The sequence below is a fragment of the Conger conger genome, chromosome 7 (genome assembly GCF_963514075.1).
Source record: "Conger conger chromosome 7, fConCon1.1, whole genome shotgun sequence".
NCBI lineage: Eukaryota > Metazoa > Chordata > Actinopteri > Anguilliformes > Congridae > Conger > Conger conger.
In genome coordinates, this window is record NC_083766.1 from 8,279,743 (window position 1) to 8,302,242 (window position 22,500).

Here is a 22,500-nt window from a genome sequence, read left to right on the forward strand (position 1 = left end):
ACTGTACATTCTCTTGTTAAAAATCAATTATTCCTTCTCATGTCGGGCATTAAAAAGAACCAGTGTTCAGCAAGAAATGTATTGGCTACATAAATACCTTTGCCGAAAATCTATGTTTAAACAATTATTTATGATGACTACAAACATTTTTATTTGTTTGTCAGTCAGAACGGAAAAGCAATTTCCCTCCTACCGGATACACAGTTGCTGTTCAAGTGGGGGAAAGAAAAAAAACAAGTAAAAAAATAAAAACACATTTTGCATATCGCATTCAATGCAGAAGTTTGCTTACAGCTGTCAACTTCAGAAGTTATTTGTAAGTAATTTTTAAAGCACGGTTAGCACACTGCAGATATGACACCCAGAGACATTCCCACTTATTCACAATCTGTAATACAGTACTCTACTGTAATGGCACGCTTAATAGTTGCGTTACTTCAATGACAGTGTCTCTGTTGTTATAGTTACGTATAGATTATCTTGTCTGACGTGTAAGGGTCACATTCCAATTGTCCTTGCGGTCATGGAAACATACCGACCGTCTTGTCTTTTTTTGTCACAATTACGTATCAGTTGTCTTGTCTATCGTCACGGTTACATATCCACCGACTGTCTTGTCTTTGTTGTTCCAGTTATGTATGGGTTGTCCTGCTTATTGTCACGGTTACGTACCGATTGTCTTGTCTTTGTTGTCACACTTATGTATAGGTTGTCTTGGTTATTGTCACGGTTACGTACCGATTGTCTTGTCTTTGTTGACCTTCCAGGAGAGAGGCCCCTCATGCACCATCTTCCTCTTGGTCAAGTCCAGATTCTGTAGGACAGAGAGGGCAGTGGCCATGAAACCTCCAGAAACGTCACGCGGATACTTCATTCACAAACACACTTCCGTAGCAATGCAGCAGCAAGGCACAGATTCACTAATGGACACAATAATCCTTCAGGCACTTTAGGTTAGGGAGCATTGCTCGTTTCATAAGGGAATTGGTGACAGGGCGGTGGCTTACCTTGAACTCAGAGATTAAGGGGTTCTCACTCTGTTTCAGCGATGACAGGTCCAGTCTCCTCTGGTAGTCTTCCAGCCTCTGCAAGACAAAGAGAAGAGAACATCAACACCAGTGCCATTTCTTGGTTTTTGTTTGTGCGTAGGTGTGCGTGTTGTGTGTGGCTAAGCCCATGTGAATTCAACACACATATGAATATCGTCACAGATTTGAATGAGATTTGGCAAGGTGATTTTGGCCTGATAAGAAACCAAAATTACACTTTCCTCTACACTTGTTAATCTGAGAGATATTAATGATACTGCATTCATTAATGTGACTCCATGACTTTGACTTGCTCATTACTGTAGGTCATAGAAAAATGGCTCTCGTATCAATTTACACACCAAAATGAAAGGTAACAGAGTTATGAGCGATTACAATCTTGAAATCTGCCTGGCAAAAAAAAGCTATATTTTAAAATGGATTAAATGTTCATTAAAGTTAGGATATTATGTCAACACCATCTCCAGGAAATTTGGTCTTGAATATTGGAGTCATTTACCAAGATATAATTTCTTATCCCAAGAAGCTTCACACAGTTTTCTATCATTAATTCATTACACTGTTGCTGTACTGTGCAGCACACCACATTAATTGTTTTCATTACTACAAGTAGAACAAATAGCCCCAGAAAACAGCAATAACCCACAATTGTGCAGCTCAGAGCTATTCAATTCATGCACCTGAACATCACATTGCCAGGTGAAAGAAACAAACATTTAATTGATTGTTATAGATCGAAAGAACTGCCGGTGAAGTTATTTGACTGCTCCCACACAAACCGAAAGCTTTATTGCAGGGATCACCAACTCACGGTCCTCAAGGGCCAGGGGCCACTCTTCCACCCTCCCTGGCCAATCAGTAGCACTAATTACGCAGGAGAAAAGTAAGCCAAGGCTGGGCCTGCATGTGATCTCGCCCTCCCCCACATTCACCTGCTTGTTCTCAGCTTCCTTCACAGCCTGGTTGACATAGTTGAGGATCTGTCGACAGCATTCCCCCGCCCTCTTCACCTTTTCCTTCTCCTCAGCGTCCTCTGTGAAACGCACACGCACGCACACACACACGCACACACACACACGCGCACACACACGCGCACACACACGCGCACACACGCACACACACACGCGCACACACGCACACACACACGCGCACACGCACACGCACACACGCACACACACACGCACACGCACACGCACACGCACACACGCACACACACACGCACAGAACATTAGATTTGCTTCATTTATGAGACACTCTCATCCAGAGCGACTTGCGGTGCAATACGATACAATGTACGGAGACGCACATCAATAAGTCAGTCCCAGCGGGCCCATGATAACCCTCTTTATTTGCAGTGGTGACCAAGCCTCGGGCTGAGTGGAGCAGACAGGCTAAACCCGTCGCCCAATTCCAGGACCCTGCTGCAGCCCCATCATGCACTTACAGAGCAGACGGGCGTAATGACATCACGCAGGCCGAGAGACGGCCCGGCCCAGGAGCTGGCCGCTCGCCAGCAGAGTCGCAGGAACGCAAACGGGACACTCCGCATCTACGCTAGCGCTCACTCTGCTACACCTGGGCCTACCGCACAACCCTACCACTACAACACAACCCTACACTACAGCACAACCCTACCACTACAGCACAACCCTACACTACAGCACAACCCTACCACTACAACACAACACAACCCACTCCACTACAACACAACCCACTCCACTTCAGCACTACAGCACAACCCTCCACTACAGCACAACACAACCCACTCCACTACAGCACAACCCACTCCACTACAGCACAACCCTACCACTACCGCACAACCCTCCACTACAGCACAACCCTCCACTACAGCACAACCCCCTCCACTACAGCACTACAGTACAACACACTCCACTACAGCACTACAGCACAATCCTCCCACTACAGCACAATCCTCCCACTACAGCACAACCCTACCACTACAGCACAACCCACTCCACTACAGCACAATCCTCCCACTACAGCACAACCCTCCACTACAGCACAACCCACTCCACTACAGCACAACCCTCCCACTACAACACAACCCTCCCACTACATCACAACCCTCCCTACTATCCGTACAGCCCTCCCCCCATACAGCACTGAACCTCATGGTAACACTGCTACATTCTGATATCACACACCAGTTATGAAATGATACCGGGGATGATTGCATCCAGCTCACTCGAGAATTACTTCAGTATTTGATAAAGCGTGATTCAATTTCCCTGCGATTCAATGCTACCTCAAAAAAACATCCTGTGAATGTTAAAAAAAAAAAAAAAAAAAAAACCTGGTTTGCTTGCCTAATACTGGCTTTCTCCAGAATACAACACAGAACACAATATATGCGTTTTTGCTTGTATTTACATTAGCTCTTGAACAGCAAAATCTGAGACATGATTAGAATGCACACTATTCTACGGAGGACCTGTCAGGCCCTGCCACAGTGAGGTCAGGGTCTGAGAGCGTGCGTGGCCCCGGAGCGTGGCCCCGGAGCGGGGCCCTGGAGCGTGGCCCTGGAGCGGGTCTACCGCGGCCGCCCCCCGCAGGCAGGGCTGGGTACTGCACCTGTGTACTTGGCGATGTTCTCCAGGAGGAGGGGGTACTTGGTGAGCCTCTGCATTTCCGCCGGGATGATGTCCTTCAGCTGGAGCCGGCGGCACAAACGGTTACTCTCCGCCTCCTGGGGAAGAAACGGAGCCAAAATGGCGTCGCGTGTGAACGGGACCGCCGAAGTACACCAGCCGAACACCGTTTCATATTTAAGAACACTGGTCACCACTTTGCAATAAGGGTACACGAATTTGTGTTAAATAATGCAGTTGAATTAATTGACGCACAAATACATCAATTAAAAACTGAAATTAACTTTATTTGTTCATATATTTGTGAACTACCAACTAATGCATTGGTGAATATTGTATTACAATGTATAGATGAATATGTATACACTAGCAAACCAAAGGATACATTTATAATGAGTTATATATAACAAATACATTAACTTAATTCCAATATGAATTGATATTAATGAATACACAAAATAAACAAAGCTGCACTTTGAAATTAATCAGTATTTAACAACTACATTAGTCAATGTCAATTTGTGTAACCTTATTATAAAGTGTCACCAGAATACTTGAAGGAGAATGAAAGTTTATAGCAAGTATTCTTAGTCAAATCAAATGGGACTATCACGGAATTACACGCTTTCTTTCATTATCAGTCCTCTTTGAAAAACACGGCAGACAAACTGCCTCTTCACACAAAGAAGCCGTTTTTAGCAGGAACAGCGTGACGCATTTAAGAGTGCTATATTTATTCCAGACTTTTCCCGAGGCCAATATTTTGTTTGAATTTCGAACAAGCAAGACAAAGTGCTTAATCTAAGAGCTGGATAACGTTAGGTCCTGAGGACAGAGGCCAGGCTTGGCGTCGACACGCGTTCCTTTTCCTCGTCTATACAAGCTCGCAAGGGCGGCCTGTAGCGTAGTGGTTAAGGTACACGACTGGGACACGCAAGGTCGGTGGTTCGATCCCCGGTGTAGCCACAATAAGATCCGCACAGCCGTTGGGCCCTTGAGCAAGGCCCTTAACCCTGCATTGCTCCAGGAGAGGATTGTCTCCTGCTTAGTCTAATCAACTGTCCGTCGCTCTGGATAAGAGCGTCTGCCAAATGCCAATAATGTAATGTAATGTAATGTAATGTAATGTAAAAGCCTGCAATGTAAAAGCCTCATTCGATTGGCCCGCTCCGGCATCCCAGCATGCCCTGCTCCGAGCCGGTCCACCTACCAGCATGAAGGAGGAGAAGCGGGTGTCCTTCTTCTGCCGGGCCTTGATGAACTCCAGGGCGAAGGGCTGGTTGCTGCAGAAGGTGCCGACAGCTCGCTTGATCTTCTCCTCCTCGCTGCCGCTGAACTGGAAAACCCCGCCCGACACACAACAGCGTGAGTCACCGCGGCGAACGGCCCGCCCGACACACAACAGCGTGAGTCACCGCGGCGAACGGCCCGCCCGACACACAACAGCGTGAGACACCGCGGCGAACGGCCCGCCCGACACACAACAGCGTGAGTCACCGCGGCGAACGGCCCGCCTGACACACAACAGCGTGAGTCACCGCGGCGAACGGCCCGCCCGACACACAACAGCGTGAGACACCGCGGCGAACAGCCCGCCTGACACACAACAGCGTGAGTCACCGCGGCGAACGGCCCGCCCGACACACAACAGCGTGAGACACCGCGGCGAACGGCCCGCCCGACACACAACAGCGTGAGTCACCGCGGAGAACGGCCCGCCCGACACACAACAGTGTGAGTCACCGCGGCGAACGGCCCGCCCGACACACAACAGCGTGAGACACCGCGGCGAACGGCCCGCCCGACACACAACAGCGTGAGTCACCGCAGAGAACGGCCCGCCCGACACACAACAGCGTGAGACACCGCGGCGAACGGCCCGCCCGACACACAACAGCGTGAGTCACCACGGTGAAAACCCCGCCCGACACACAACAGCGTGAGACACCGCGGCGAACGGCCCGCCCGACACACAACAGCGTGAGTCACCGCGGCGAACGGCCCGCCCGACACACAACAGCGTGAGTCACCGCGGCGAACGGGCCGGCCGAGACTGACCCAACGCTGACAAAGTGAATGAAGGAACACTGGGAGTACCTACTGAATGAGTCACTTGAGTACCAGTGAATCACTGAGTCTCTGGCGGACCTACTGAATGAGTCACTTGAGTACCAGTGAATCACTGAGTCTCTGGCGGACCTACTGAATGAGTCACTTGAGTACCAGTGAATCACTGAGTCTCTGGCGGACCTACTGAATCACTGACTCTCTGGAGTACCTACTGAATCGCTGAGTCGCTGGTGTACCTACTGAATTCACTGACTCTCTGGAGTACCAACTGAATGAGTCACTTGAGTACCAACTGATTTACTGAGTCTCTGGGACTACCTACTGAATCACTGAGTCTCTGGCGGACCTACCGAATCACTGACTCTCTGGAGTACCTACTGAATCGCTGAGTCGCTGGAGAACTTACTGAATAACTGAGTCGCTTGAATACCTATTGAATCACTGAGTCTCTCCGAGCCACTGGGACTGAGTGACTGGGACTAGGGGCAGGCCCAACAGAGTAGCCAAAGCAGTACCTGCTGTGCAACCATGTCTCAGGACATTAACCGTGTTACAGGAACAGAGTTGACTGAGGGGCCACAGGAGACATGGGTCTCACTACCCAATTAAGAACAAAAACAAAACATTGAGAACGATGCACGCCATTTCGGCTCTGAACTCCACACACTGAGTCGCTCATCTCTGCACAGTTTCCACTTCTCCAGCAGGAGAGCTGAGCCGCAGACAGCAGACATCTGCAGACAGATGCTTCGCTTCACTAACCTGCTGTGTGCTGGAAAAAGCAGCCGCATCAAGCTGTTGCAGTAAAGAGAAGTACTCCACACTAAGTATATTAGTCGCTGCATCAGCTTAGCGAAAGCAACAGCGATGAGCCGGTTAACGAGCAGCTAGCAGATGTCTTTTGACATGAATCTGGCTGTCAGATCTTTGTGCGATTTGTTCTTGTTTTTTTTTTTCTGCATGTTTGATTTAACCCAGATTCCAAGCTGGGCATTAGAACTGCAGTCGGGCAGAATTAAGCCGTAACAACTGCACCCCGGTACTGAACACAGCATTCAAACGTATAACGCTCCATCGATAAGTTACTTCCGTGCCAAATACCCGCAGGTCCTGAACTAGAAATTTGGCGTGCACCGAACCAATAAAGTAATGCTTAGAATAGCAGTGTCCTCTCTTTATTTCTGTCTTCGTCCTAATAGCAGTCGTATAACAACGGGCAGTAACTCCTCCCCGCTGTATCTACACGCCTCGCAGGCCGCGGGGGTACATTACCCAGGACAGCAGGTCTTCTCCGATCAGGTCCACGACGGTCGTCTCCGTCTTCCTGATCGCACTCATCTGGTCACATATGGACACTGTCGGACAAACGGACGGACAGACCGGTCAGACGTCGTTCAGCATTCGTGTGGTCTGAGGCTCAGTGAGGAGGCAGGACTGTGAGTCAGTGTCAGGGTGTGGTCTGAGGCTCAGTGAGGAGGCAGGACTGTGAGTCAGTGTCAGGGTGTGGTCTGAGGCTCAGTGAGCAGGAGGACTGTGAGTCAGTGTCAGGGTGTGGTCTGAGGCTCAGTGAGGAGGCAGGACTGTGAGTCAGTGTCAGGGTGTGGTCTGAGGCTCAGTGAGCAGGAGGACTGTGAGTCAGTGTCAGGGTGTGGTCTGAGGCTCAGGGAGCAGGCAGGACTGTGAGTCAGTGTCAGGGTGTGGTCTGAGGTTCAGTGAGCAGGAGGACTGTGAGTCAGTGTCAGGGTGTGGTCTGAGGCTCAGTGAGCAGGCAGGAGGACTGTGAGTCAGTGTCAGGGTGTGGTCTGAGGCTCAGTGAGCAGGAGGACTGTGAGTCAGTGTCAGGGTGTGGTCTGAGGCTCAGTGAGCAGGAGGACTGTGAGTCAGTGTCAGGGTGTGGTCTGAGGCTCAGTGAGCAGGAGGACTGTGAGTCAGTGTCAGGGTGTGGTCTGAGGCTCAGTGAGCAGGAGGACTGTGAGTCAGTGTCAGGGTGTGGTCTGAGGCTCAGTGAGCAGGAGGACTGTGAGTCAGTGTCAGGGTGTGGTCTGAGGCTCAGTGAGCAGGAGGACTGTGAGTCAGTGTCAGGGTGTGGTCTGAGGCTCAGGGAGCAGGCAGGACTGTGAGTCAGTGTCAGGGTGTGGTCTGAGGCTCAGTGAGCAGGAGGACTGTGAGTCAGTGTCAGGGTGTGGCTCCAGTCTGTCAGTGCACAGCGTATCAGTGTACAGTCAGTCAGTATGTGACTCTAGGGGATCAGTGTAGCCTGTCAGTGTGTAATCAGTGTGTCAGTATCAGGGTGTGGCTCCCGTCTGTCAGTGCACAGTGCATCAGTGTACAGTCAGTCAGTATGTGACTCAAGTGTGTCAGTGTAGCCTGTCAGTGTGTGATCAGTGTGTCAGTGTAGCCTGTCAGTGTGTGATCAGTGTGTCAGTGTAGCCTGTCAGTGTGTGATCAGTGTGTCAGTGAAGCCTGTCAGTGTGTGATCAGTGTGTCAGTGAAGCCTGTCAGTGTGTGATCAGTGTGTCAGTGTAGCCTGTCAGTGTGTGATCAGTGTGTCAGTGAAGCCTGTCAGTGTGTGATCAGTGTGTCAGTGAAGCCTGTCAGTGTGTGATCAGTGTGTCAGTGAAGCCTGTCAGTGTGTGATCAGTGTGTCAGTGAAGCCTGTCAGTGTGTGATCAGTGTGTGATCAGTGTGTCAGTGAAGCCTGTCAGTGTGTGATCAGTGTGTCTCCAGTAAAGACTGGAAGCCTGGCTAACCAGACAGACTCTGAGGTCAGAAGCCTGGGAGTTATCTTGTCGACCTCAATTTTAAATCCCACAGACAAGGTGACCAGGACTGCCTTTTATCACCTCAGAAACATAGCCAAAGTAAGACCCTTTTTAACTCCCCAAGATGCAGAAAAACTGATACACGCTTTTATCTCTAGCCGCTTGGACTACTGTAATGCACTTGTTACCAGCCTGCCCAAGAAGCCGATTGATAAACTGCAACTTATCCAAAACGCTGCGGCCAGAATCTTAACAAAAAAAGATTTCTTTTAGAGTTGATTTTAAAGTCTTATTACTTGTATATAAAGCTTTAAATGGCCTCGCAACGTTTCATATTAAAGATAGCCTATCACCTTATGTACCAACTCGAGCACTTAGATCATCCACAGCAGACTTACTTAATGTACCTGTGGTTAAAAATAAGAGGTGGTGAGAGTGCTTTCTGCTATTATGCACAAAAACTGTGGAACACCCTCCCACAACAATAGTATAGCAGACTCAGTTGGCAAATTTAAAAAGCAGCTCAAAACTTTCCTTTTTAATTTGGCTTTTAATTAATTTTGTATTAATTTTATTATTATTATTTTTTTTTTTTAAACTTATTTTTACTTATTGACTCTTTTATACTATTTTATTCGTGGTTTCATTTCAATATAAATTGTTTTCTTTTTCTATTTTATTCTCCCTGTTTTTATCTTTTCATTTGAATTATTTCTTTTATTCTCTTTGTTTCTATGTTTTAAAGTGTGTTAGTGTGTCAGCGTGCAGTCAGACAGAGTGTGAACAGTGTGTGTCTCCAGTACGTCAGTGTACAGTGTGTCAGTGTGTGATCAGTGTGTCTCCAGTACGTCAGTGTACAGTGTGATCAGTGTTTGTCTCCAGTACGTCAGTGTACAGTGTGTCAGTGTGTGATCAGTGTGTGTCTCCAGTACGTCAGTGTACAGTGTGTCAGTGTGTGATCAGTGTGTGATCAGTGTGTGTCTCCAGTACGTCAGTGTACAGTGTGTCAGTGTGATCAGTGTGTGATCAGTGTGTGTCTCCAGTACGTCAGTGTACAGTGTGTCAGTGTGCAGTGTACAGTGTGTCAGTGTGTGATCAGTGTGTGTCTCCAGTACGTCAGTGTACAGTGTGTCAGTGTACAGTGTGTCAGTGTGATCAGTGTGTGATCAGTGTGTGTCTCCAGTACGTCAGTGTACAGTGTGTCAGTGTGATCAGTGTGTGATCAGTGTGTGTCTCCAGTACGTCAGTGTACAGTGTGTCAGTGTGATCAGTGTGTGATCAGTGTGTGTCTCCAGTACGTCAGTGTACAGTGTGTCAGTGTGATCAGTGTGTGATCAGTGTGTGTCTCCAGTACGTCAGTGTACAGTGTGTCAGTGTGATCAGTGTGATCAGTGTGTGACTACAGTGTGTCAGTGTACAGTGTGATCAGTGTGTCTCCAGTACATCAGTGTACAGTGTGTCAGTGTGATCAGTGTGTCAGTGTGAGATCAGTGTGTCGCCGTGCAGTCCTGGGTACCGTGCAGCTGAACGATTTCCTCCAGGTTGGAGAAGACGCTCTTGACATCAGCAGCAGGGAGGATGGCGTCTCTGGTGAGCTTCTGACAGAACACGCTGTCCAGCACCTTCAGCGTGCGCAAGTGAGCGCGCTCCGTGTAGAACAGCTCTGCCAATCACAGACACCTCCATCAGGACACGGTGCGGCCACGTCACACTGACCAGCCTGGTAGAGCAATACTGGCCATAATTTAGACCATATCCAAAACGTCACATAAGGCTATAGATAATGCTTTGGTGTGATCCATAAAACCTCAGGTTGAGAGAGCATGCATGAGCCATTACATTACATTATTGGCATTTGGCAGACGCTCTTATCCAGAGCGATGTACAGTTGATTAGACTAAGCAGGAGACAATCCTCCCCTGGAGCAATGCAGGGTTAAGGGCCTTGCTCAAGGGCCCAACAGCTGTGCGGATCTTATTGTGGCTAAACCGGGATTCGAACTACCGACTTTGGGGGGTCCCAGTCATGTGCCTTAACCACTAGGCCGGATCCCACAATGCCCCTGGGCGGAGAGGGAATCCTCACCGTTGATGACTTCCTGTCTCTTGATCTCGTGCGGCGTGAGTCCGGCCAGCACCTCCCGGCTCACCAGCTGCTGCCAGTTGGGAGGGTCCTGCTCCAGCTCTGGATCATTACCCTGATCATCCTCACTCTGGAGCTCCACACTGCTCAGAGTGTCCATCCTGAGAGAGGGGGGAGAGGGGGGGGGGGGGAGGGAGAGGGGGAGAGAGGAGGGAGAGAGGAGGGAGAGGAGGGAGTGAGTGAGTGAGGGGGGGGAGAGAGGAGGGGAGAGAGGGAGTGAGAGGAGGGAGGAGGGAGAGAGGGGGAGAGGGGAGAGGGGAGCAGGGGAGAGAGAGAGAGGAGGGGAGAGGAGGGAGAGAGGGAGTGAGAGAGGAGGGGAGAGAGGGAGAGAGGGAGTGAGAGGGGGAGCAGGAGAGAGAGAGGAGGGGAGAGAGGGAGTGAGAGAGTGAGAGAGGCGGGAGTGAGGAGGGGAGAGAGGAGGGAGAGAGGGGGAGAGGGGGAGAGAGAGAGGAGGAAGAGAGGGGGGGAGAGAGAGGAGGGGAGAGAGGGGGAGCAGGGGAGAGAGAGGAGGGGAGAGAGGAGGGAGAGAGGGAGTGAGAGAGGAGGGAGAGAGGAGGGAGAGAGGGAGTGAGAGAGGAGGGGAGAGAGGGAGTGAGAGGGGGAGTGAGAGAGGGGGAGAGCGGGAGAGGGGGAGAGAGAGGAGCAGAGGGAGAGTGAGAGAGGTCATTGAACACTGAGGATAGGCAGGTAGAGACAGGCATGCTTCTATTCTCTAGTTTACCTTTTCATTCATACAATGCATTTATTATTCCTGTGCTCTGTAGACCAAGAACAAGAAATAGCCTTGTAAATTCAGGTTATTAGGTTGTAAAATGTGGATTTTGGAATATATTACATTGCCAGATTCAATCTAACTGAATGGACTGTATTAAAGACAACCCCAAATAATATGAGTTGTTAACTGAAGGGGCAAATTGACTTCTTTTTTTTTAATACAGCAAATATAAAGTGACAAAAAAGACACAGATAAACAACAGCCTGTAATTACAGACACATAGACATATTTAGATGTTTTCTATTGAACTTAATTAGATTATAATCGCATTACAGCTGTCTTGTTTTTTCTGTTACAGGAAAAAATAGCGTGACAGTTGGCGAGAGAGGGAAGATGATAAAAGGAATACACACACACACACACATGCACATGCACACGCGCGCACACACACACACACACACACACACACACACACACACACACACACACACACACACAGGCCAGCCCACTCAGACACATCACACATGGACAAGCACTTTCAACAGCAGCCTATCAAAGACTGCATTTCAACCACAACACATGGACAGCAACTGACAGGACACTTGATTGTGGGGTGGGGTGGTGAGACAAGACAGATAGGCAGGCAGACAGACAGACAGACAGGCCGACAGACAGACAGGCCGACAGACAGACAGGCCGACAGACAGGCCGACAGACAGACAGGCCGACATTCAGGCAGGCCGACATTCAGGCAGGCAGACAGACAGACAGACAGACATTCAGGCAGGCAGACAGACAGACTTACCTCCTGATGGGCCTGGGTGTTCCTCCCTCCTGAGCCCTAAAAAACAGCACAGGCTGTTCAGTGCACCGCTCACACATCACCCCTGAGCCTAAACCCACAGCCCACGCTACACACACGTGCCAGTAACTTCAGGCAGGTCCAGGTCCAGGTACAGTATGCAAATACCTAAATCCAGGTACGGTCAGCTGCATGAGTAACTCCAGAAAATAATGTGTGTGAGTAACTCCAGGTAAGGTCAGGTGTGTGAGTGACAGGTAAGGCCAGGTGTGTGAGTGACAGGTAAGGCCAGGTGTGTGAGTAACCCCAGGTAAGGCCAGGTGTGTGAGTAACCCCAGGTAAGGTCAGGTGTGTGAGTGACAGGTAAGGCCAGGTGTGTGAGTGACAGGTAAGGCCAGGTGTGTGAGTAACCCCAGGTAAGGCCAGGTGTGTGAGTAACCCCAGGTAAGGTCAGGTGTGTGAGTGACAGGTAAGGCCAGGTGTGTGAGTGACAGGTAAGGCCAGGTGTGTGAGTAACCCCAGGTAAGGCCAGGTGTGTGAGTAACCCCAGGTAAGGCCAGGTGTGTGAGTAACCCCAGGTAAGGTCAGGTGTGTGAGTGACAGGTAAGGCCAGGTGTGTGAGTGACAGGTAAGGCCAGGTGTGTGAGTAACCCCAGGTAAGGCCAGGTGTGTGAGTGACAGGTAAGGCCAGGTGTGTGAGTGACAGGTAAGGCCAGGTGAGGGGTAACCCCAGGTAAGGCCAGGTGTGTGAGTGACAGGTAAGGCCAGGTGAGGGGTAACCCCAGGTAAGGTCAGGTGTGTGAGTGACAGGTAAGGCCAGGTGTGTGAGTGACAGGTAAGGCCAGGTGAGGGGTAACCCCAGGTAAGGCCAGGTGTGTGAGTGACAGGTAAGGCCAGGTGTGTGGGTAAGGCCAGGTGTGTGAGTGACAGGTAAGGCCAGGTGTGTGGGAAAGGTCAGGTGTGTGGGTAAGGCCAGGTGTGTGAGTGACAGGTAAGGCCAGGTGTGTGAGTGACAGGTAAGGCCAGATGAGGGGTAAGGCCAGGTGTGTGAGTGACAGGTAAGGCCAGGTGAGGGGTTACCTGTCGCTGTCTCGCTCCTCGTCCTGCCTGTGCTCCAGGCTGCAGGAGCTGAAGTCGAAGAGGGTGCTGGGCGTGTGGGGCGTCCCGTCCTGGGCGTCGCCCGACAGCAGTCCCTCTCCCACCCGGGGGAGGGCGGAGGAGGGCGTGAGGCCTGGGGGGAGAGAGACAGGGTCACCTCACGCCCACATACACTCTGCGGTTAGGCCTTTAACACTTCCATCGATGTTTCTTCACAATTGCAATCACTTTCATCGTGTAAAACCGAACAAAACCTGTCGGAAGTCTATTATAAGACACAAAAGAAAGCCGCCCACCACACGCGGAAGTCAAGAAGAACGGCGGCCCTTTTTTAATGCAAACCTTTACCACAAAGCCATGGAACCTCGCTCTGGCAGCAGCCTATTATGCGCATGAAAATACGTAAACATGGCAATTATTTTTTTTAAATGGAGCTCTAGGCGAGCTGGAGCACAAGAGCTGGTAAGTACCTCAGTAAAGAGCCCTGATGCAGAAAACATGTCCGGACAGAGGCGGACGAGGAACAAGGGAGAGGAAACAAAGGGATGCAGAGAGGGACGCGGAGCAGGGAGGAAAGGCGAGAGATACCGATACAGACAAGAAAAACAGAGAGAAATGTGGGAGCGAGAGAGACTGACAGAGAGGGAGGGAGTGTGAGAGAGGGGGATAGGAAGGTGAGAGCCGAGGAAGGAGAGAGATGGAGAGAGGAAGAGCGAGAGAGAGAGAGAGAGAGGGAAACAGACATACAGAGTGAGAGAAAGAGAGAGGGAGACAGACATATAGAGAGGGAGAGAATGAGAGTGAAGGAGGGAGAGGGGGGAGAGAGAGACAGAAAGACAGAGAGAGAGAGAGAGACAGAGAGAGAGGGAGGGGGTAGAGAGAGAGAGGGAGAGATGGAGAGAGAGAGGGAGAGAGAGATAGAGAGGGAGAGAGAGATAGAGAGGGAGAAAGAGAGAGGGAGGAGGGAGGGAGAGAGGGAGAGAGACAGAGACAGACAGATAGAGAAAGAAAGAGAGAGAGAGGGAGAGGGGGAGAGAGAGAGGGAGAAAGGGAGAGGGAGAGGGGGAGAGAGAGAGGGAGAAAGGGAAAGAGAGAGGGGGGAGAGAGGAGGGAGAGAGATAGAGAGAGAGGAAGAGAGAGACAGAGGGAGAGAGAGGGGGGGAGAGAGAGGAAGAGAGAGAGGAAGAGGGAGAGGGAGAGAGAGAGGAGAGAGAGAGAGAGAGAGAGAGAGGAGAGAGAGAGACAGAGAGAGGAAGAGAGAAAGACAGAGGGAGAGAGAGAGAGAGCGAGAGAGAGAGAGAGAGAGAGACAGACGGAGGGAGAGAGAGAGGGAGAGAGAGAGAGAGAGAGAGAGAGAGAGAGAGAGAGAGGGAGAGAGAGAGGAGAGAGAGAGAGAGAGAGAAAGAGAGAGAGAGACAGAGAGACAGAGGGAGAGAGAGAGAGCGAGCGTAGCGCAGGTCCCTCACCGCTGTCTGAGTCCCGGCTGCCTGCCTCAGAGCTCTGGCTGAGGGAGGTGCTGTAGGGGGGAGAGGTGGTGAGGGCCGGGGTGAGGTCTGAGCCCTCGCTGGACTGGCTGCCCCGGGCGCGGCTGGGGTCGGCGTGCTCCGGGATGTTCAGCGCCGGCTGGGACAGCTGCTTCTGCGGCCGCGGCTTATTCATCTCCATGGCCCTGCCTACTGCTCTCACACACACACACACGCACGCACGCACGCACAAGAGCGCATGCACACACACACACACACACACACACACACACACACGCACAGACAAGAGCGCGCACACACACGACGCACACGACGCACGCACGCACGCACGCACGCACACACGCACACACGCACACACGCACACACGCACACACGCACACACGCACACACGCACACACGCACACACGCACACACACACACACACACAGACACACAGACACACACGCGCACACACACACACAGACAAGAGCGCGCACACACACACACAGACAAGAGCGCGCACACACACGCGCACACACACACATACACACACACATACACACACACACACACAGACACAGACACAGACACACACACAGACACACACACACACACACAGAGACACAGACACACAGACGCGCACACGCGCACACGCGCACACGCACACACGCACACACGACACACACGACACACACGACACACACGACACACAGTGAGTAACAGCAGGAGAACAGTGCACAGACACAGCACAGTCTGTCTCATATTAAGACAGCACACAGCCAGCGTCACGTAAACAGCGGTCCTGGGACGCTGCTTAGCCAGCTCCATAAACTGCACAATCAAGACAATTTCAGTCAGTTTGCGATCTGTGGGTGATATGCCTGTCCAAACTCTTTGCTGCTAATGGAAACGTTATTTTGTTTTATTTTTTTATCATACATTTCACCCAAGAAAGGATCTGAGTGTCTGATTTAAATGCCAGCTCTAAAGCTGATGGAAGTAATGGTTGATTGGCTGTAGGTGTGTGTTGATGTGCGGTCGGAGCTCCTGAGGGAATGCTTTGGGCAGCACGGAGGAGGGGCAGGGTGGACACGTACTTGAGGTGGCGTCGATTCGACTGGTCCGCCTGGGGGGGCCGAGGATGCTGGGAAATCGAGGCTTCTTCACTTTCTCCTCTCCCTCTTTTTCAGTCTTTATGCTCTTCTGCTCAACGGCAAAGACACAAATTACACCCCCAATCCCACAGCAGCATCTATCCATCAGCGCAACTGAGTAGTGTCTGCGCGCGTGTGTGTGCATGTCTATATGTGTGCGTCCGTGCGTGTATGTGTGTGTGTGTGTGTGTGTGTGTGTGCGTGCGCGTGTATGTGTGTGCGTGCGTGCGCGTGCGTGTATGTGTGCGCGTATGTGTGTGCGCGTATGTGTGTGCGCGTATGTGTGTGTGCGCGTGCACACGTTCTCCGCACCTTTATCTTGGGGAGGAAGTGAATCCGGACACGTTTGGGCTCCAGGCTGCGGGGCTCCTTCACCCTCACCCCCAGCTGCTTCATATAGGTCAGAATCACAAACTGCATGGTGCGACTGAGAGAGAAAACACACCACCACCAATACATTAACACCACAAACGGATGTACACCAGTCTGGTAACCTGCCGTTGATCAACATGCTCAGACACTAGTATGACTGCAGAGCAAAAATGGCAGTTATTATTGGTATTAATGGTAGTTATTTCAAGACAGGGCAACCTGAGCTGCTTGAATAACATATCCAGCTGTAAAATGGGCAGTGTGTAAATCTACCCATTTGTCCCCATAAGGGAGCAGAGAAAGGAAAAGGGCACTGTAATGTTGTCCTGCCGTACTGTGCAGGCAGTGTAAACCGTGTGACCTGACAGGTCGCAGATACCCAGTTGGTCTCTCCTTGTAAGGCGTCTGGGCTTTGGGCCGGAGAAGCCACCATAAGTGCTTGACTGACCAAGTTACGCAAGTCTGCTCCCCTGCTATTCCCAGTTTGTCCACCAGGGGTCAGTCAAGTAACATATGTAAGCATGTGCCTCTGTGAAGGGGTATCCAATCTATATGGCACTTTCTGGCCTGACCTTCATCTGGCCACTCTTAAATGCTTGCTGGACTTCAGAACATCTTTACCGTCTTTAACAAACCAAGTTTTTATCCCGCCTTCAGGGCTGCAGCGTTAGCACTCCTCCGTTCCAAAAATCTGGCTATGACCTTAAGTTTTTGGAATTAAGTTTATTTATAGTGTTCCTAAGTGCTTGCGGCTCGCTCCTATCTGGATGTCCTCTGGGGAAAGGCTCCTTAAAACCTGATGCACTGATGATTAATAATTTGTATCAATTATAACAGTCTTCCTTTATGTATATCAGTCAGTTAGGGGTGTTAAAAATCAAGAGAAATAATAAAAAATTAAAAAAAAGGTCCAAGACAGGTGTAAAAGTGTAAAAGTAGAACTGCCAAGGCAATGCAGTAAACGTCCAGATGATGGCGCCAAACTGCATTTCCATCCCGGCGGGCATCCCGAGGTGGGAAACCGTGCTCTCCAGAATGTTCTGTTCTGCGTTTCCCCCCCCCCCCATAGGCGTAAATACAGAAGGAATGCAAACACGAGCCACGCCTGGTCCTGGAAATAGCCCAGATATCCTTCTGTCACGGCGAGCTCAACACGCGCCCCGTCCATCTGCCGCAAACACGGCCTCCCGCGGACTTCCGGTCCTTTCCGGTCCGCAGCCAAACGGACCGCAGCGCGGTCACACAGCGGATTAATCACGCATGGGAAAACCTGCTTCAACAGCGACATGCAGAAGTGGACGAAGAACGCAACCAGACTACGCTCTGGGGTGGTGCCCATGGTCGAAACCTCCTTCCCCCTAACTCGAATCGGCCATTGTGCCTCCGCAGCCGTCGCTGTGCCACCAAGGCACACGGTCTGCGGTCGAGCTGTGCCTCTTCCTAAGAGGAAGGAGAGTAAAGCTGTTTATTACTCAGAGCAGAACCGCTGCGGGGAAGCCGTGGCCGTAGAAAGGTTTCTATGCAAACGTTTTTTCCGAGGAGCACAAGAGCTCCTGAGTGCACTAATGCCTCCCAATTAGGCTCCTAAATTATTTTTCCCAGCTAGCACACATTCATTTTCAGGAACAAATGCCAATAAAATGGGAGCACAGCTTTAAGCAAAGCAGAGTGCACATAAGAACTAAGACTAGATCAGCAAGATTTCTCACACTCAAAGAGTAGTAACTTAAAAAGCTTCAAAATGAGTAACAACTTTTAAAAAGTATACAAGTGCACTGATAAAAAAGTGCTTTGGATTCAAAAACAGGCTCAGTGCTCTGGACCAGCACAAAGCCAAACTGTAAAGGACATGAGACCCATGAGTGTGGTGTTAGAGCATTAGAGCAGGGGTCTGTAACCCTGATCCCACACAGCCGTGTGGGGTCTGCTGCTTTCAGTTTTCATTCAAAACTCAGCCGCGGATTCAAACCCGAGAAACCAGGCGAGGCGAGTTAACTGTGCAACCGTTAAAACTGAGCAATTAAGTGCAGATTAACAACAGAGATCAGCTGACCCCACAGAGCTCCAGGAGTAGCGTAGCAGAGCCCTGTACCAGGAGCAAATGAGCCAGCCATCCTTATGACATTAAGATTACATTAATGGCATTTGGGAGACACTCTTATCCAGAGTGACGTACAGTTGATTAGACTAAGCAGGAGACAATCCTCCCCTGGAGCAATGCAGGGTTAAGGGCCTTGCTCAAGGGCCCAACGGCTGTACGGATCTTATTGTGGCTACACCTGGATTCGAACCACCGACCTTGCGTGTCCCAGTCCTTTACCTTAACCACTAAACTACAGGCTGCCCTGAGCACCTGAGATCAATAACAAGCTATTTCCCATCCCCCGGTTGCATCGCGGCACTTCAACGAGCCGTGGAGATATTCTGCCCGAGCAACTCTGATGCTGCGTGAAAGGACACCTTCACTGTGCCTGATCTCCCAGGAGCCCCTGCCACGCAGCGGGAAAGGTCGTCTAACTTCCATCCCTTTCCAGAAGAACTTCTGTACCGTTTTAATTCATAAATGAGCCGTTTGTTGTAAATCAGACAACTGTCATAAGTGTATTTGTTGCGTCACCCGAGCTGGTTACGGACTAAATGAGTGGCTCCCTCCATAACCAGCAGTACGTTGGTTCCACCACTAGGTGGTGAAAAAGGGCAGCAATAAGGGTCTGCGGGCACTGATGCTTCATCACAGGACAGACACTTACCACTTCTCCTCTTCTGCAGGCTGCGAGGTCAGCCTGAAAATAAATAAGGCAGCCATCAGTTCACGCTCCCTCTTTCTCCTGCACACTCACACTCACACACTCACACACACACACACACACACACACACACACTTTCACTTTCACCCAGCTTATGACAAGCAGTTCAATCACACACTACGACAACAAGAAGGATGACCTGGAGGATAACGGTCTGCTTACCTTTAAAAACCTGTACCACGACACGGACATTTCACGTGGGGTATGTCAGGAACACTAACAGCAGCAGGACAGCCCTCTTACACCTGCACTTCACGACTGCAAATGTCTCTGGCTGATGTCTTTGTCAGGGGAGTGTGTGTGTGTGCGTGTTTGTCTGCAAGTTGTAGGAACATGTATACATGTATATGCGTCCACTACAGTGTGCGTGCATGCATGGAGGGATGTGGTGTTTATGTGTGCGTGTGTATGTGTGTGTGTGTGTGTGTGTGTGTGTGTGTGCGCGTGTGTGTATAACAAAGGTGATGGAACACTGCCTACAGAGATGCTCTTGCCAGTCATAACAGCCTCACAACAGTAAAACAAACTCCCTACGGTGGCCAGGACAGTAAATTCATGGTCCATCATCAGATGCAAACTGATGCAAACCCATCCCATACCTCTAGTAGTAGTTCAGGTTATGGTGTTTTTATAGAACCTATTTGCATTAAGGATTAGTATTTGGGGTCTTAGCATGAGTGCTTTAGGGATGTCACATATCATTGGTCTGGGAATGTTGTTATAGCCAGGTTTGGCGCTGTTAGCCATGTAAATGAGGTTGAGGTGTTTCTGTTCATCTGCCGAATGAATGCGATTTAATGCCACAAAACGGTCAGTCCGGCGTGCAACAATATCAGAGGCTGAAAGAGCGAATGTCTGAGAGGATCAAACCTCTTAATCCTGCTAATCCACCCTGTTCCTCCTTTTTCCTCCACACGCAACAGTCCCAGTCATCAGCGATGCATTGAGAGTGTGAGTGTGTGTGCGTGTGTGTGTGTGTGTGTGTGTCAGTGTGTGAGTGAGTGAGTGTGCATGTATGAATGCGTGTGTGTGTGCATGTGCGTGTATGAATGTGTGTGTGTGTGTTTGTGAGAGTGTCAGTGTGTGTGTGTGTGTGTGTGTGTGTGTGAGTGTCTATGTGAGAGTCAGTGTGTATGTGTGTGTATGTTGATATGTGTGTGTGTGTGTGTGTGTGTGTCTGTGTGAGTGTCAGTGCGTATGTGTGTGTGTATGTGTGTGAGTGTCTGTGTGAGTGTCAGTGTATCTGTGTGAGTGTCAGTGTATGTGTGTGTGTGTGTGTGTGTGTGTGTGTGTGTGTGTGCGTGTGTGTGTGTGCGTGTGTGTGTGTGCGTGTGTGTGTGTGTGTGCGTGTACATATCTGGGTGCATGTCTAAGTGTGTGTGCATGTGTGAGAGGGTGTGTGAGTGTCTCTGTTGAAAACTTAAGGCCTCACTGTGGTATGTGCATTGCGCCACTGCCTTTATCTTTTAACTTGTGATCTTAAAGATGCAGGTAATTCTGAGGCCATGATAAGTAAGACCATCTCTGTGTGCGCGTGTGTGTTTGTGTGTGTTGCTGAGTGCGAGCGGGAGAGTGCATGTGTTGGTTGAGTGTGCATTACATTACATTACATTACATTACATTACATTACATTAATGGCATTTGGCAGACGCTCTCCAGAGCCAGAGCCACGTACAGTTGATTAGACTAAGCAGGAGACAATCCTCCCCTGGAGCAATGCTGGGTCAAGGGCCCAACGGATCTTATTGTGGCTACACCGGGGATAAGAACCACCGGCCACGTAATGTACTGTCCCAGTCGTTTACCTTAACCACGACGCTACATGTGAGATGGCCCTGCGTGTGAGACTGTACACGCGTGTAGTGTTGCGTGTGTACACGCGTGTAATGTTGCGTGTGAGACTGTACATGCGTGTGAGACTGTATGCGTGTAGTGTTGCGTGTGTACACGCGTGTAATGTTGCGTGTGAGACTGTACATGCGTGTGAGACTGTATGCGTGTAGTGTTGCGTGTGTACATGCGTGTAGTGTTGCGTGTGTACACACGTGTAGCGTTGCGTGTGTATGTCGCGGAGCGTGTGCGGGCGGAGGGTCCTTACAGCACGTCCTCGATCTTGGAGATGATGTGCTCGGCGCAGGAGCGCTCTCTCTCCAGGGCCACGCGGTCTCTCACCCTCTCCGTGTCCAGCCTGGCCAGCTCCGCCTCGGCCAGCGTCAGCCCCATACTGCGCTTCTGCCTGCAGACCCCCCCACAGCACTGCGTCACACACACTGCGCTTCTGCCTGCAGACCCCCCCACAGCACTGCGTCACACACACTGCGCTTCTGCCTGCAGACCCCCCCCACAGCACTGCGTCACACACACTGCGCTTCTGCCTGCAGACCCCCCCACAGCACTGCGTCACACACACTGCGCTTCTGCCTGCAGACCCCCCCACAGCACTGCGTCACACACACTGTGCTTCTGCCTGCAGACCCCCCCACAGCACTGCGTCACACACACTGCCCTTCTGCCTGCAGACCCCCCACAGCACTGCGTCACACACACTGCCCTTCTGCCTGCAGACCCCCCACAGCACTGCGTCACACACACTGCCCTTCTGCCTGCAGACCCCCCACAGCACTGCGTCACACACACTGCCCTTCTGCCTGCAGACCCCCCCACAGCACTGCGTCACACACACTGCGCTTCTGCCTGCAGACCCCCCCACAGCACTGCGTCACACACACTGCGTCACACACACTTTCACTTAAACCCCACAACACGAGGACACCATCAACCCAGCACAGAGCACTGCGTCACACACACTTTCACATATAAACCCTACGTTACAAGGACATATTGTTTCCTGTCAATCTCTGCCACCCTCCCTTAATCCAGCACAGAGCATTGCGTCATAAACACTTTCACATAAACCTACAATACCAGCACACGCTCCCTCTCCCTCTCTAAGTGCTGGTGCATAGCTCCATCCTCTCTACACCTCTCCAACCTCCCATCTCTAACCTCCCTGTATCTCTATTCGTCTGGCTCTCTCTCTCACACTCACTCACCTGAAGTCCTCCAGGTTTTTCTGTATGTCGGGGACCAGACTGTCCTGCAGAACCTGCACATACTGCCTGTGGAGTTCCTCCGGAATGAGCTCCGGCCTTCTCCTCTCTACATCACACGCAACGTACAACACACACAGACACACAAACAGTCAAGTAAGGTACACACACCTCTCACAGTCCTAGCTGACAGACAGCTGGCCCAGGCTAGGCCCGGGAGCATCCAGCACGGTGACGTAATGGGACTTTGTGGGCTGACTGACACTAAAGATCGCAATTTTCCACACAAACCAGCAGCCGCTCTTAGAGGGCAGTGTGACATACAGAAGACAGAGGGACTCCAAGGGGAGAGCAAGCAGACGTGTGACACGTCACGGTCGGTGTCTTGTTCGCAGAGAAGGCAAAAT

General features: G+C 50.8%; 1 protein-coding gene across 1 annotated transcript in view; it reads right to left on the minus strand.

Annotated features, from left to right (window-relative positions):
- arhgef12b (Rho guanine nucleotide exchange factor (GEF) 12b) overlaps positions 1-22,500 on the minus strand; it is a 106,228-nt gene that overhangs the window by 15,629 nt on the left and 68,099 nt on the right. The window contains 16 exon segments of the mRNA XM_061248319.1: positions 739-814; positions 1,008-1,085; positions 1,982-2,082; positions 3,642-3,756; positions 4,869-4,994; positions 7,001-7,083; positions 10,007-10,153; positions 10,576-10,733; positions 12,153-12,188; positions 13,230-13,380; positions 14,714-14,923; positions 15,808-15,913; positions 16,177-16,291; positions 18,987-19,019; positions 21,142-21,279; positions 22,097-22,202. Of these exon segments, the coding sequence (XP_061104303.1) occupies positions 739-814; positions 1,008-1,085; positions 1,982-2,082; positions 3,642-3,756; positions 4,869-4,994; positions 7,001-7,083; positions 10,007-10,153; positions 10,576-10,733; positions 12,153-12,188; positions 13,230-13,380; positions 14,714-14,923; positions 15,808-15,913; positions 16,177-16,291; positions 18,987-19,019; positions 21,142-21,279; positions 22,097-22,202 (1,779 nt within the window).